This window comes from Ciconia boyciana, chromosome 1 (assembly GCF_034638445.1).
Source record: "Ciconia boyciana chromosome 1, ASM3463844v1, whole genome shotgun sequence".
NCBI classification, from domain to species: Eukaryota; Metazoa; Chordata; class Aves; order Ciconiiformes; family Ciconiidae; genus Ciconia; species Ciconia boyciana.
In genome coordinates this window covers 78917183-78934370 of record NC_132934.1, presented here as the reverse complement: position 1 = coordinate 78934370, position 17188 = coordinate 78917183, and the positions used below count along the sequence as shown (strand labels likewise).

The following is a 17188-nucleotide window of genomic DNA, read 5'->3' as shown; positions in this document are numbered from 1 at the left end:
GTCTCAAATAAGCTTTGAATAATTTTTTTTTATACAACTAACAGAAGAGTGAGTAGAGAAAATAAACGTGGATAGTAACAGCTGCTGTGTTGGACCAAATGGATGTCGTCTTAGCTGAATGTTATGTTACAGTGTGCTGTAGTAGATTTATAGGTAGGTCTCAGTTTTAATAATTCAGTATTTACTATTTACTAAGATACAGTGAACTTCTCTTGTGACCCTGGCTACCATGAAATACATCATCTTACCAATGCACATTTTGAAGTTTCACTGTGGTGCATTTCACCTTTCTTCAGATCTCTTTTGAAAACCAGCTAGTGCCTAGACAGCCCTCAGCCATGGCAGCACACTTGTATTTTCTTTGTGTACCACAAAAACTTCACAACGAGATGTATCCTTTGCACTCAGAATTACCAAATGCTCTAAGGGGACAATAGGCTTTAGTTAACAGTGCTTTATAGAGAAGGTTCAAGAGAAGGAAGAGTCTCTGACTCTTTAGGCAGAAGAGAGAGGGCTTCAAATACCCTTCCATCATAAGTCGGGAAGAGACAAACAAAGAGCTGGAAGGGGAACCGCTGGGTCGGGCAGATTCTATCTGGGGAAGCTGTGCAAGTGTTTTAAGCTGTGTTCAACTGTTTTTCTTCCAACAGACTTTGGGAACTATCACTGCAGTGCCCATTAAGGTTCCTCAGGTCAGCTCCTTGCAGAGGTTGGCAGGACAAGGACCAGCAGTGCTACCTCAGGTACAAAATACAGTTCCAAAGGCGGTTTTGTGTCATTTTATATGTATTCTACTCTGTTCCTGCCTGGTGCCCAGGCCTGGGTAGGTCAGCACACTAATTTTGCTGAATAAAGACTCACCTTCAGTGAGTTGAACAGCAGAGTTGTGATTTTCTCCAATTCGTGAAAAAGAAGATAAATCAGTTTTTTTCTGGGAGCATACTGTTATCACAAAGAAAAGCTATAAAAAAATCTTGTAGATTCATTGTGGAAGAACAAAGTACATACAGTGAAATGTAAATTTATGCTTTATAAGATGAATCATGAATCACAGAAGTGAAAATCTGCAATTCTGTAATTAAAAAAAGTGGTGGAAGTATTAACCTTTCTGTTCAAGATTTAGCCTTACACATTCTTTTACCAACTTACTTGCCTTACCCCTGTCTATCCCAGTATAAAGTTTTGTCCCAACTAACCCGGGTGCCAGACTGAGGCAAGATGGGCTGGGTAGAAGTGAAAGGAGAGTTACACTCACAGATTTTTAAAATCTTTTCAAACTGTGTTGTCTTGTCTGAATATCCATCGCTGTTTCCCTAACCATACACTTGATTCCCCATTTCAACCCTCTTTCTCTAAATTTGTGGATGTCATTTTCAACAAGTGTTTTGCTGCAGTTCTATGGTTTGCTTTTTGGATTCATGATTATTAATTATAAATATATTTCTCCCTGTGTGGCCCCTAGAGGTCTATTTCTCATACATTAACACTTTTCTAGCATTTAAGTCAATGTTGGGTCTTCCTATTGTTCCTTTATTTTTTTCCTAATATTTTCTTAGTGGCAGAATCTAGTAGAAGATCTGTGAGCAACATGTGCCCGGAGGAAGGAGCATTTCCAAGATAAAGTTCCTAAATTCTCTCTTTAAACTACATTTTGTGGAAGGCCAAGTTGTGAACATAAAGGAAGGTTATAGTTTTCTTATCAAGTTCAAGACTGTGCTTTTCAGTTGTTCTTACAGCATAATAATACATTGATTTCTGCCATTTTGGGGTGTCAAAGATGAGCAGATTGCTTCTGAAAATAGATGAGGTTCAAGAGCAGCTGAAAGACCTGTAACAGGGGCTTAAATTATCATTAAGGTTATGTTTCAGCAATGATGATGGCATTGCAAATGCTGCACTTAGAGAAGCATCAATGTTCTATACTTTTGTTAAGTAGAAAAATTTTCATTCAGTGTTAGATTCAATTTTGAAGAATTGGAAAAAGTGGAGGAAGCTGATTTGCTCAACTTTTTGAAAAGAACACATATCCTTTCTGTCTTGCTGTTTAGCTCATGGCAATATTTTTGTTTGTATTTCACTTTGTTTCACTCCTTTCCTAGCACAGCCTTCAATTTCAGACCTGTTTATGCAATCATACTTAATACTAATGAAACATCAACCCTTCCTCAGCTTCCCTAAGCCATAGTTCACTAAATTTTCTGTTTCATGTAGATAGCATGGGAAATAACCACACAGCAATCTCGTTTCTGTCAAAACTAAAAATGAAGTAGGCAGCTGTATGTAAGACCACATTATCAGAGGTACGTCTTATGTTCTGAGTTTTTTCTGGCTTTTTCACAGGCTAATACTTCCTTCTTCAGCAACAGCCTGCACTGTTTACAGGCTGTGTCCTCCTTTGCAGTTCATCATGGTCTATATGTTCCTCTCGCACTCAAAGCTTACAATGAAGTTTAAAATTTCCGTATTGTTTCCTAGGGGGGAACTCCCTCCACCCATCAAAGCTTTCTGCTTGATGTCTTAAGAGAGATCAAGTTTTCATCTACAAGTGGAAAGTTTGGCTTCTAACTAAATAACCAAATGCCTTCAAAATATACTTCATATAGCCATAAATGAGAGTGATGTAAAGCTGTCATTCCCCAATACAGCTGGATACAGGTGACCTGGGAGGCAACTGTAAGTTAGCTGCAGCACTCTATCACTGTGAAAGCTCTCCTTTGTAAAAACTGTGGGTGAGTGCATAGTCGTCTCTGGCAAATTTTGAGGGTCAACAGGAATCTGTGGTCCAGGAGAACTGGAAACTTCAGACGGAAATATAAAAATGCCAGGAAGCAAGGCCATGTAATACCATGAAGGCATTATGGTAAAGAACATCTCTTCCCTCTTCTCCCTCATAGCTCTGAGAAAACAAGCGGCAAATTAAAAATTATTTTGTAAATTAAGGGGCCTATAGTATCTTCCAGTAGGAGGTGGAAAATGTGCAGAATTAAATCCTGTCACAGTTCATGTCCTCTCAGCTATGATGCATCAGACTTGGTTACAGAGCAGGCTGGCTACTAACCTCCTTTTGTCCCCCCTGGGTGACAGGCATGGCTCCTGTACCTTGCTCTGAGTTAGTGGCACAATCCTACCATTCTGGGACTGACTTCCTGAGAGGCAGCTTTGCCACTGTCTCCCAAGCATACTAACAAGCAGGGTCCAACTGAGTTTGGCATCTGCTAAAACCTTTACTTTGGGTGCCTGTGTAGCAGAAAATTAATGGGACAGCTTTTTCAAAACAAAACAATATTCATCACTCCTCTACCAAGAAGTCCGTAGTATTTTGCACAAAGAATTAAAGCAGTACAATGTCCGTGCTCATGCATACTAGCTATAGCTGAATCTTGTTCTTCAAGGTATTGCACCTTCCCTGACGTCCATGTCTGCAAAGTCTAGCTTTAACAGTGAATTGTGTAGAGCCCTAATAGCAATGAAACCATAGCAGAAAAGGCTTCAATAAGCCCACCTGCATGCCTCCCTATTTACTCAGGCAGCTAAGTCTAGGTGTAATCTGTGCAAGTGCAGTGGCAGGCGCAGTGGCAATCACCTAAACTGGCTTAATCTTGTCTGTATGTGCTGCTGCCTCTTGTCTTGTCTCTGGAGGGGTGGAAGGCCTGGATGGATCCCTTTTGGGATCCCTGCCATGTTAGGAGCCTACTTGTCTCTGAGTCGCCCCTCTGGAAGTGGCTTCACTCTTAGCCAGACAGATTGCACTTCTTCAGGTGCATGTAGATAAATGGGATTAATCCAGGTCAGTGGGATTAATCTGCATTCTTGACAGCACACCGATTGCTACCTGACATTTCTCCTTTTGGCCAGTCTCATAATTTCTTTGGGATTTCAGGCTCCCTTTAGATTTAGATGTAGGCATGAGAGGCATAAACATTGCCAGGCTGGCTGGAAAGAAACAGGGGATTCCTCCATTTATGGGCCCCTCATCACACCTAAAGGAGTTTTATATTTTTGATGCTTTCATTCTCATCTAGACAGCCTCTTTTGATTAACCTCTATGCAGTGAAGCAGGAAAATACCACACAAGTAAACTGAGGCACTTAACAATACTTATATAAAATAATACATACAGCTTTCTCATTTTCCACATTTGTACAGATACTTGTAATTTGTTTTGTTCATTTGAATGCGTTTATGATATGACCCCCTGGGAGCTCTTCCGTATGGGGAATGAAGTTTCAAAATCTACATGTTCACAAATGGCAGCAAAATCCCATCACTTAGTGCAGAACTGCTATTAAATGGTGAGCAAACAAACATTAATTACAAGTTCATTGCATAATACAAACAATATTTCTTTAGGCATTCATTATTTGCCAAAACAAGCCTCTTTGGCAGACCTTTTTTCTTTTCTTTTTAAAATTCTTTTTTTACAGAATATGAAGTTATTTTTGCTTTCATCAAATAAATAACATTTCTGCTATGAGCTGTGATGTTTGGGAAGTTAATTCCAGATAGTCTTTGTGTTCTGACTTTGGCCTTTGAGGTTTCCAGCTGGGTGAGATGTTTTGAAACTGCACACTCTCCACTGCACTCTGAGAAGCAAATCCTGGAGGTCCTCTACTCAAGCACATGGGTGATGCACTCTCTTACTCTTGAGCTGTTCTCTGCTTTGTGGCACCCATCAGCTGTAAGGAGGGGGTGGCCTCATGTCAGGTTGGGCCTCCAGTTTCCAGCTGCACTGCAGACAGTCTGTCTATTTTGAACTGGTTTACATAAAAATTTAAGTCGCACTGTAGCCACCTGAAGGCATGTGGGAAATCTTATTTTCTCTTCTTCAAATGGAAGATTTTAAATGAAATGGTGAAGATATTAAAATAAACTTCCCATTTTGTTGTCAGTAATTTGGGCTCAATCCAATTCTCGTTCAAATTAATGGAGACACTGCGATGATTTGAATAGCAGTTAAATCGGATTATAATGCTATTTCTCTGACCTATTTTTCCAGTCCTGGTTGAAGGCAGGGCTTGGGATGGCTTTGCTCATGACACTGCTGATTAGAGTAGAGCAGAGAGTCGCGTGGCAGATGCCTGCGGTAGAGCTATCACGCAGGTTAGTGGCGAAAAGAAACAGGTACACACAACCGCTTTAGATGAAATGTGCGTGTTTTTCAATCGAATCTCGCCAGTTCTGATAAGTGCTGCTTATTTTTTATCTTCTGTAGTGATTTTAATATGCATAATTCAGTAGGGTCTGAATTTGGTCACTGGGCTGCAGGATGCTTTGGGACAAGGGCTGTTTTGTTCCTGTGTGTTTGTTCATCACTGGGTACTGTGTGAGCCCAGCCAGAGACTGTGGTCTCTAGATGTTCCCAAAACTTAAACTCACGTTCTCAGTTTTTAAATTTCTTGTCATAGTTCTCATGAGTGCAGTTCCACTGATAGCTGCTGCTTCTCTTCACGTGTGTACCAAAACCAACCACTACTCCTGGCTTCCCCGGCGACAGGGCTTCTGGAAGATTTCTTGAAAGGAAGACGACTCCTATAGACAGAACCCAAGTTGTGTGATGCCACTGTGTACTGCAGAAGAGATGTGTTAACAGATTGGTCTGTTGCAAAGCCTCTCTCTGTTTGCATCATAAGTCTAAAAAAAAAAATCATTATTTTTAAGTGTCATGTGTTAAGACTGTGCATAGCCATTAAAAGTGGAAAAATATTACTAAATGCAAGTCAGCCTTTTGTGAAACTAGAAAAGAAGCTAGCAGATACACATGTTTGTGTAAAAAGTTACACAGAATTGTGCAATGGAGAGACAAGAGCACTTTATTGTTTGTTTCAGTAAGGAATAATTGAATTGGGTAAAGTCGTTATTACGGTATCAGAGGAGAAAAGGACTATAATCCCCTAAGGGATGTCATGCACCTTTCTGGTATATAACCCTCAGCGCTGCCAGGGGGACGTGTTGGAATGCTAGCGGAGGAGAAGAGAGATAATCTAATTCAAGGTAACTTAATCAGCGTGGTATATAACCAAGCTAAGGGTTTTGCAACAGTATTTAATATTCAGTGACTGTATGCGTGCAGAAAACAGAAACAAAATTGCTTTTTCAAAAGAAAGGTTTGCAGAGGCCTGGCTGAAAATGTAGCCCTTAATAAATATAGTTGTTAATCTGTTTTATTCTACATAAGCTTTTATACTGTGCTTGTCACCATATTTGAAGCACCTTCCGGTAATGCGTTAAGCACAAAGATTAACATCTGTTGTAAGCTATTACTTCTCTCATCCTTTCCCTTTGGGAAGAAGTGTGTGCAGCTAAAAGTTCTGGTTAGGGTTCCTTTTTATCAGTTTGCTTATTTTTAATAGGCGTGCTACTATTAATGGCATGCCACTATATATTTCTGTCAGAGGCGTATAACATAGAAAATGTTTATTGTAGAAAGTGATGAGGTTTGTGGCCTTAATTCGTAGAGAGGGAGGTTGAGATGCCTGCCTATATGAGCATCAGCCTTGCTGTAGAGAATCCCTGCACCAGAGACATGTGGCCACCTTGGTCTTTCATACGAAGTCTTTACAGGGAGAGCTTTGAAGATTGGGATGAAAACACAGTACTTTATTGAAAAGTCTGTGGGAATCTCCGTTACACACTAGTGGATAGGTTTGATAGGTAGGCTGTGCTGCTGAGAGAGACGTGGGCTTGTTGGAGCATCTGGAGTGCTCCATGGCATGTATTTTACACTGCTGTAGTGCAGCCAAGACAGATGAAGGTATGACTAAGGTGGTGCGATAAGAACTGTTCCTTGTGGATGGTGGTATGCCAGAGGTTGGCAGTGACGAGAAATCTGGTCTTCTGCAGCATGGACAAAGAAGAACTTGTATGGTGTATCGAGGGGGACTACACCCAGATGCAAATTTTCCAAAGAACCTCCCTGTGTTACCTCTGCCTTTCTGAGTTTCAGTGTCAGTTGTCTGTTCTTAATGAGAGAACTGATCCAGGGTGGTGGGGAAGGAGAAGCAGAACTGGCTGTTACTGATGTTTAAGACCTTCAGATCCAATCAGTGTCGTGAACATTTTGAAAAGGCCCTCCATGGAAGTCAGATCTCCATGACAGTCTGCACGTAGGAGCCTAAAGTACCCATACAACTCCCAAGAAAGATTCAAGCCCTTTTAACACCTGACATGGTACCTTTTTCCCAGGTGAAAACTCTCATGTTTCTCCACATCAAATGCTGCTTTGCAGAGTATCAGGAAGATGAGAAGAAATGTCCCCTCTCTCCACTGGTGCCATTTGCATCCATGCGAATGATGTGGCTTCAGATCCGTGTCTGGCTTGGATCTGGACTCTGCTGTGTCTCTGAGCCTCCGTGCCAGTTGTACAATCTTGCGGTAGGCCTCTGGCCGAATGACAGACAGATAGGAAGGTTTTCTCTGTCTGCAGTACCTCAGCAGAGGCTTGGAGGAATTCACTGCATTGCTTCCTGTCCCTAAAATCTTCATTTTCCTCTCCTGATGTCTGAGCTTTTTGTGTGCTTCCATCTCGCTCAGGCTGTCAGCAGACAGAAACGATTTTTGTCATTACTTTTATTATTATTTTGTCTTTCAAGTTTTTTGCTTTTGGCTAGTAAATGGTCAAATCATTATAATGTGCCATTATTGTTGTCTAGAAGCAGGAAAGACTCTTGAAGTGGTGGACAGTACAAAGCAGTGACATCCATGGTCTTTAAAGTGACACCAGAGTTTGAGTCCAGTGAACGCCCGGCTGCGTGGATTAGTCCAGAGCTCGCCTACAAAAGTATGCGGAAGGAGGAAAGCAGACAGATGTTCACTAATTTGTGCCTAAAGGCTTCATGGACACTTTATATTTAAATTGAAGTAAGTTAATCATAGATGAGTGTCTGTGAGAGAAGCAAGCTGACTTGTAATGCTGAAAAGAGTAGAAATGGAAGTAAGTTATTGACTGGTGTGTATAATCACAGTCTAGCTTTTATATTTTTATTGTAATCCTAAACAATAAGGATTAAATTCTTTCCTCAGAGGCACATAGATAACTGCATATTCAAGGACAGAATCATTGTGCAGACGGAAAAAAAGCAGAAATCCTTGTCAACTTCAACCCCTACTTGTTATTTTTTTGAATAATATTGATTTTAATTTGCTGGTTTAATGATAGTTTTCCCCTTTGCAAGTGGCAAAGAGCCATTTAATGAATCATCAACTCAATAGCAGCAATGCCAAACCAGGAAATACAGGCAGTATAGCTGAGGAGAAAATGTACATTTTATTAGCAAAAGTCAGTCAAGTTCCTGTGAAAATACAGTTTTGTGTTCAAAATGCTGATAACATTTTTAATAAAGAACTCCCACCTGACTGCCTTATGCCAACATCCACAAAAAGCAGAGCTGGTGGATTCCCACACAAACATCCCTCTCAGCAAAACTTCCATTTCTGTAGTATCAAGCAAAGCTGAAGGAGAAGAAAAACTAAATGAAATAGCTTTGTCTTCTTAAAAATTGCATAGAGGTTATACTACCTGTGTGTCACATTTACACTAAAGTTGGCTATCCACGACTAGCAAATTGAAATACCAAAGCACAGGAGGTATACAGTCCAGTGGAAAATGTCAGATACAGTGCACGTAATTTGAATATGAGTGAAAATACCACAGAGTGATTCTTGGGTTGCATGGCATGTAAAATGAGAGACTAGGGTTTTGTTTCAAGGTGCTAGTTGCAGCTCTGGCCTTACTGAAGTCTATTCAAATTTGCTGTTGGTTTCAGTCAGATTAAGATTACTTCCCTGGGTTTCACTGTCCAGAGCAGCAGGATTGGGAACGTGGGCTGGAGAAGTTGCTTGGATTTTGCCCTGCATTTCATATCATTCTTCTGTGGCTCCCCAGGCTAATATTCCAGGTAGATGCTAAGGAGAGGCTTACGTTGTATGTGAAGACAGGATTCACTGAACTGGGTCATCTTGCCTGGGGTTTCCTCATGATACACACTGAAGAGTAACTTCCTTTTTGTGTAGCCCCATCAAAGGGAAGGAAGAAAAGTGTATGTGGATCCGTAGTCATGTGTGGAGCCATAGTCACGTGTGGTTTTAAATCTTCCCCCTGTGGCAAGAAAATAAACTGTGTTTATTTTGACTGTGGTCTCAGACCAGGCTGAAGATAATAGGAGCTTATCAGGAAAGGAACCAAAAATCGACCAAGCTGGAAACACTTGTATTCAGGTCAGTTGGGCAACCTGGATTTTAGGGTGTGTCATTACTGTGAAGTTACGCAGAATCTTTTCTTTTGCATAATTTTTATTGATTAAAAAAAGAAGAGGGAGAGAGTCGGTCCTCAACTGGCATAGACACAGCTTTACTGAAGTCAGTGTGCATCTGTTCATTCTGGTGAAGGATATAATTACCCCATATTGCACTCATTTTATCAGCCATTGCTAATGTTTTCTGTGTGATCCTCTAAAGCTTTTCAAGAATGAAAGCTCTGTCTGCTGCTCCCAGCACTTTGCCTCTGTGACATATGAATTGTGCCAAATCCATTTTGAGTTTTTGTTTTTAAGCTCTGAGTACAAGGGTGAAGTGAAAATAAAGTGTGAATAATGGTCTTTCTCTCAAAGGCAATGTGATATTGCGTTGAGCTGAAAAATTTACTCTCATACAGATCGGCCCTGCCAGTATGAAGGGCTGATCGATGCTGAGCACGATCCAGCTGGTATCTGATATTGGGGAGGGGGAGGGCTCTTCAGTGTTGCTGACAAAGCTATAAGAGGATCCAGGGACTGGAAGCTGAAGTTAGGCAAATTCAACCTCGCAATAAAATGCCAGTCATGAGCATAATAAAATATTGTAACAGTTTATTGGAGCTCGTGATGAATTCATTGTTAAGAAGTCTTTGGTATTTTCTTTTAAAATCAGTCTTCAGTTTCTGGGAGAAATTCTATGGCCAGTCTGTGAGCTGGAGGATCATGGCCATCCCTTTTGGTTTTGTAATTGAAGTGGTCATCGCTTTTGGTTTTGTAATTGAAGTGCACTTGTTAACTTCCCTTCTTCTAGGCAGTAAGGAGAACACATTTACCAGAATTCCCCTTAACAATTCTCATAGCACCTGCAGATCTGCACAGAGATAACTGTTCTAATTAAATCCTGTCCTTTAGGACTACATAGGATTGCCCACAGAGATGGGAGGAATTGTGTGCTTTCCCTCCCTTCTCCTCCTTTCCCCCCATACTTGTTTGGGTTCGATATTGAGGGCTTAATTTGTAAGAGTCTTTCTTTTTTACCTTCTTTTTGTTTACTACAGCATGGGAGCAGCTCACCTGATGGGATGTAGCTCAGGAAATAGATTGCCCATGATCACAGTTGCCTTTGTCAATGGTGACACACATCAGGCTCTCCCACCTCTGCCACTCAGCAGTTCGTTCACCTCTGCAGTATTCGACAATTTGTGCTCTTGAGAGCTGGAATGATGTTTTGGTGTAATGGAAGCCTTTGGGCTTCATATAGGGACATGTGGATGGAGCTTAATGATACGGGATATACGAGAAGTCATATTAGTCACAGGAGCTGATTCCCTCCTGATCTGAAACTCTTTAAAATATATGAAATTAGAGGTTGCTGAACAAAGAAGCACTCTGCACATCTCACAGGATTGGGCTCCCTGTTATTTCCCTGTCTGAAAAGCAGACAGCCCCCACCTAGTGAATTCTCAGGTCTGGGAATATCTTCTTGAACAGTATGCTCACCTGCAGGCTATTTGAGAAGTACCAGGGGTGTCTGAATATTGCCGCCTAAAATCAAATGTTTGTTACTGTACGTATTGAGGAAACTCAAGAACAACACGGGTTTGTGAAATCATTATATTCAAGAAGCAGCTCTCTCTTCTCCTGCATTTAGAGCCCTGGTAGTATCACATTCTGTTTTGACAGCTGTCAGAAGTTAAATGAAAGATATTTGGGGAGAGGAGGGTTGAGCTACAGGAGAATTGTTATTTGCAGCGCTCGCCAACAGTTGCAGTTTTCACTTGGTAGCATACATGCTGTCTGTTATTCTTTCTCTTTTCTTCTCCTTTGCTAAACTTTTGCGCCTTTTGTTTTGTGGCTCTTGTAATGGGGACCGGTGCCATCCAATCTGTGCTACTTTCAGTAGAAAATGACTTTTTGATACCTTGCATGTGAAATGCAGTCCGTGCCCTGCCCTAGTTTTTCTCCAGTTCTTCGGTGACTGTCAACTTCCAAACTTCTGCTAGTGCCACTGTCCTCCTTTCATCTCCCAAATTTAAGCTACAGTTTTGCCGTAAGGAAAAGGAATTTATGCTAGCTCTTTCCATAATTTTTTTCTTCCCAGCTGACACCATTTATTCTCACAGATTACTGTAGCAGTTTGGTTTTTAACATGAAACTCTGCTAAAGGTCTTTCACGTAGCTGTTTATTAAGTGCTTACGCTTAGTGTTTATATTCGAGGGGGGAAGGTTCATAGGTGTTAGAGCACAAGGGGCTTCTATGCTTGCTTTCTGTTTTGGATTCATGCCTGCGGGCTGTAGAAATAAACATTATTTTAACTTTAAAATAATTTAGCTTTAACTCAGGAGCACCTGAAGCTTTTTCTGTAGTCAACCCTTTTTATTCTTCTAGACTTGCAAATAAATACGCTCTCACAACGTTAGCTGAACTTGCCAGGGAATTTGCAGAGGCTTAGACCATGAAGACCGCTATACCTCCTTTGAATCACACGGTGGCAGAAAACGCCCGGCATATGTTCTTGTGCTGTACCAGTTTGGTAAATCGTATCAGCTATTTCAGTATGCAGCGCTTCATAGAGAATATGTTACTTTGGAAAATTAAGTCTGTTTAATTGCCTGTGCGGGAAGAGCTTATTTTATAGCGAAGTAATATGCATTCATCCACAACTTGCAGAATGTGTATTAAGGGTGTGTATAGGATTCATTGAGGTATTACATCTGACAGTCTCTCTATGTATGTAATAGTGTAGAAAAGATAATTATATAGCTGAATATATATAGGCATTTAGTTTTAATTAGGCTTTTGATTAAATATAAAAGTGCAATTAAGAGTGACAGATACAGTAGATCCTGGTAGACTGCATGACAGTTTTTGGCTAAAAAAAACTCCTGAGCTGATTTTTTGTCAGACTTGATTTTTTCTAAAGAGCTCAGTGACTGTTCTGTTCAGTCTTTGATCTGAAATACTCCTTATTCTCTCTCTCTCTTTTTCTCTGTATATTTGTGCTTATCTGTGTGTTTATAGTATTTCTGTTGGTAACAGATGTTATATTAATTTACAAGAAAATTATTTTGTTTTAAGGAGCCATGGTGAAATTTAGACGTTAGCCAAACAGCTAAGAATTAAATTTGGATTTTTTTAGCCATGGTAATACATTTTAACTGTATTTTGCCAAGCTTCCTAGACTTTCTTTTCTGAATAATGATACTATTTCTGTGAACGTGTCTCTTAGCACATGACCATGAGCAATTTGTTAAAGACTTACATATGAGAGACTTATATAAGATATAACATAGGAGGGAAAGGATAGTTATGAAAATATAAAAGTAGATATTACAAGATCTGCTTGTATAACTGACTCTGATACAGATATGAACAAGTTGCTTTAAGTATCATGTCTGCTATTGCACTGAGCTGTTGTTTATGTTAGAAGCCTTAGTTTTACAGAATGCCTGGGCCAAGATGGGTTTAAACCAATCCTCTGTGCACTACTTCTACAAATGAGACCATTAACTAATTATGGATATGAAGCTAATTATAGACTCTTCTCTTAAACAACTTGGCCAGGGTATTTGCCTGGTATCTTAACTAAATAAATCAAATAAGCGTTACATAAAGTGATTGGATAGAGGAAAAAGAGCAAAAAACCCTTCAGTTACTGTCAGTGTGTCTTGAATACATAGTCATAGTTTAGCATAGTTTTGCATCATTTCACAGTGGGTCTATGAGACCTTCCAGTGTTACCCCGAAGTTGTGAGCCGAACACAGTGGCTTCCTGGCTTTGTCACGAGTCTGCTGCGGGACCTCGGGCAAACCCTCCTCTTCGCTCTTCTTCGGCTCTGTTTCCTCTTTAACTTTCCGTCTACCTTGGTTACCGACAATTTAAACACTCCCGAGCAGGACTGTGCCTCTAATACACATTTGCACTGCTCCTAGGTGTTAGCATCCTATGGGCAATTGAGGGCCGAGTTATCAAAACACGAAGAGCTCGCAATACGTGTGTTGCTGTGCTTAATATGGGCTGCGGGGACAAACGGGTACGGCTCCTCCTTGATGCGATAGAGGATGATGGCCACGGCCAGCCTTGAGAGGTGATTTTCTGCACATCAGTAAATCCCTGCGTTTTCATTAAATTGCTTACTTAGGCTCAAGATTGAAGTCGGCATCATTGGAAGGGCTCCTGTAGACTACAGTGCAGTGACACAGGCAGCTGTTTCCCATGTCTGTCTGTTACAACTTGTCATTTTGTTTCACAGTATGGAAGGTGCGAGAAGTGACAGGACTAAATAAGCACAGAGGGAACCGACTGTTTTATCTGGCCGTGTTAACGAATAAGCTGGGAGTGAAGTTAACTTCATGTGAAGCAGTTTAAATTATTTATTTCCAATCCTGGAACTGTACTTAACATGTTAAGGCAGAGCCATGTTGACAGGGTGACGTTAATTACCCCACTGGAAACACATCACATTAGCTGAAAACAATTCTTCGCAGCTATCATTCATGGCCCTGGGTAAAGCCGCAGCCTTCGCAAACCTTGGCAAACACTTTCCCCCCCGCATCCATGGAAGTTCCTTCTGCATCCACCCGCAGCTGCAGACTAGCTCTTTACTTACAGCAACAAAATACGAAGTTCGATGGTTGTGGGTTTCTTTTCTTCCCATATTTTTTTTTTTTTTTGGTGAGCTGAGTGGTTGCGTGATTGATCTCCTCTCCATTAGACATGGCACATCTTAAAAATGTGAGGATCTTCATTCACTGATCCACCGGTATAAATGCATACGCTCACTGTTCCTGTAAATGCTTTCCCACAACTCCCTTAATGATTCAGTTCCCGCTCCTTAATTCATAGCAAGAGTGTTGTGTCCTTCAGGAAATTATTGTGTCTGGGGTTTCCATTCTTTGCAAAGGCTTTGGCTTAAACATCCCTACTGAGAACTGGATGTGACTTGAGTAGCATTTGTATGGATGTCTGCTAATAAAAGTGAGGAATTGACTTTTTCCTCCCTTTTTGTTCAGCATTGCAATGAGTTAAGGACTCCAAAATGACCCAGCTGAGGAGTGCTGGGAATACATCTACAAGTAAATGAATGGCTGGCTACTTCGACTTGCTACATTATGTTTTTCTAGATGCTCCTGTTCCATGGTTAATGCAATTAGAGATTCTACTGGGAGAGTGCATGTATGCAGTGTTTGTTCATTACGGTGCGAGGCTGTGCCTGATAACATCTAACTCTCTGTTTGTAGGTTAGGCCAAAGACCCTGATTCCAGACAGCCTCCCTATCTCCCCGTGCAGAGACCAACCTTCCAAGCAGCCTCCTACCTTCCAGAAGGCAACCGTAGTCAGCATCAAAAACCCCAGCCCTGCCCTCCCGACTGCCAATAACACCGTCAGCCATGTACAGACGCCTAACAGCCAGTCTCAAAGTGTCACCGAGTCTACAGCTATTTCATCACCTCTGAGCAGTGCAGGTGTGGCGTACGCCATCATTTCCACCTCCCCCAACAATGCAACTCCTATCAGCACCAGCACGACTGTCTCTGTGGTCAACGATAGCATTAAAGTGCAACCACTCCTCATTAGTGCTGACAGCAAGGTAGGTTCTGCTTTTCACGGCATTTTTTGTTTGGTTATCAAACACAGGAATTACATTGCAGATGTGAGCAGAATATTCCCCTGGGAGTGCACAGCCCTGTGCAGAGTGATGTCAGTGGTTCCTTTTGAAGAAAATAATGAGAAAGCAATGGGAAAATTCTGAAGGGGACACATGGACACTAGACCTGTGTACAAGCATATTTTTTAGTGGGAACAAAATGCATCATTATGTAGCCTGACATTAATGGGACCATATGATCTTCCATTTCCTTAAACCAGTCCTCACTAATAATATCCCTGAATTCTGTGCAGGCTCAAATTTCCTATGGAGTCCCTCTTCAATTATACAGTGATACTAGTTATATCGACTGACCCCAGGGGAGTATATCAAGTAATCAGGCATTCCCTTTTGCACTTTCAGGGGAAGACCAAATGAAATGAGAGCTCAGGGTTTCAAAACTGATCAGCAGATGAATCAGTAGGAAAAAATCAAGTTATGAGTTACTTGTTTCCTCTTTGTACTGCTTTTCAGCTTTGAAATGCAAGAACTTCACCACTCTCACACCAGAAACAGATTCAATAAAGGCTGCCAATGTACCCAGCAGACATTCGCTGTAATTTGCTACTGGGATCCTGCTACTTTGGGTCTTGTTGGCAGCACAGGTTCTCATACAGTGCTAAAAAAGAATACAGGATGTAGGATGGCTTTTGAGGTAAATAAAAGCAGGCATCTCTTCCCCACTTCTCTAACAGAATTTATTTTCCTCTTACTTAAACTGGCTGCTGGTTAAGAAAACTGTCCCTTTTTATGCTCTTGAATCTTGTAGAGTGACTAAGTTGAGATAAAGTATCTAACAATTAAATAACATGGATTGAAAGTTAGCAATGAAATAGATGGAAAAGGCCCAGTGTTCAAATCCAATAACCTTCATCAAGAAGGTGAGCTTGGGAAGGTCTTCCATAGTCCTTCATGAAGCTTTGATTATGGGTATAAAGTCACATGTGTAGTGCTGTGGTCAGAAATTGTCCTTCATTCCTTTTAATTTAATAGCTTCTGAGATAATGTTATCTGCACCGTGTAAATCTTCATGTGGTAATTCAAATACGAGCAGCTGGATATACTAACATACATGCATGTGTAAGAGATCTGTGTAGTAATTCCTATGGGTCCTAAACCAGAATTAATTTTAATTCAAAACACATATAGTTTAGTTTGTTTATGCAAAACTGAACATCCACTGCTCATAACACATAAATGCTGAGGACTGAACTCTGATCTCAGTTACATGAGTAGTACTGAGGAGTATCTTCCTTCCCATCCACATGTACTTACTCTGAAATAAATCACACTGGCATGACTGAGATCAGACTGTGGTTTTGAATGTGTAGTAATTCCATCTCTTCTACCTGTATGCAAAATAAAATCAAAGGAAAGACCTTAAAATCACTGACAACACGAGTGCTAAAGCTAGGCTGCTGAGTCAGCTTCAGAAGTCCTCTAAATAGAAAGTGTCCTAATTTTCAGAGGCACTGATCAAGCGGCTCCCTTAGGCTGCAGTAGGTTTATAATGCAGCAATAAAAATTAATTTTTAGAACTTAAGTATGGATTTAGAAGCCTAACCTAGGTATCCATTTTTAAATATTTTTGGCTTGTGACTTGCAGGGGTAGGGGTATCAAATAACTCTTCAAAGAAGAATCAAAGGTTTCAGGCAGAAAAATCCAGTTTCATATACTGAATTCTCTTCTTTTATTTGTACATTGTCTTTTAGGTTATCATTATTCAGCCTCAAGTCCAAACCCAGCCAGAAAGTAAAGTGGAGACAAAGAAACCTCCTGAAGAGTCAGCTCAGGGACCCCCTGCTACCAAAAAGAAAAAGGAGGAAAATCCAGAGGTGATCTTTTTTTCTCTTTTTATTAATAAGTGAGCTACAGTATGGTTAAGTTTTGGGGCCAATTCTAAACTTTTTTGTGTGTGCATACGTAATTACTGCATTTGTGCTCTGCCAGCTGTTCATCTCTCTACCCAATCACTGCAATCGAGGTGATTTCCCCACCAGTGAGGTGCTCTGACAAATTTGGTTTGCATCATTCGAACCTTCCGTTGTCACAAAATGTAAGAATTTTAGGTCTCATAATAATCTAGGCACCTTGCATGGGTATAGATGTATTTCTTGTGAAGGGTGTATACAAGCTTAAGATATTTTCTTTTATGTTATCAAATATATAACGTTGGGTTTACAGGCTGCGTATGAGGTTGAATTAACATTTCTTTTGTAAGCTGAGCTTTTACATCTTCTTTGTGATGAATCTTGCAATTTTTAGATTGTATTTAACAATATGGTTTCTTGCATTTGCTGTGTACAT

General features: G+C 40.6%; 1 protein-coding gene across 1 annotated transcript in view; it reads left to right on the top strand.

Annotated features, from left to right (window-relative positions):
• PHF21B (PHD finger protein 21B) overlaps window positions 1-17188 on the top strand; it is a 65909-nt gene that overhangs the window by 24417 nt on the left and 24304 nt on the right. Inside the window, exons 2-4 of the mRNA XM_072850207.1 lie at window positions 651-743; window positions 14473-14823; window positions 16594-16716. Coding sequence (XP_072706308.1) covers window positions 651-743; window positions 14473-14823; window positions 16594-16716 — 567 coding nt within the window. The remainder of the gene's footprint in view (window positions 1-650; window positions 744-14472; window positions 14824-16593; window positions 16717-17188) is intronic.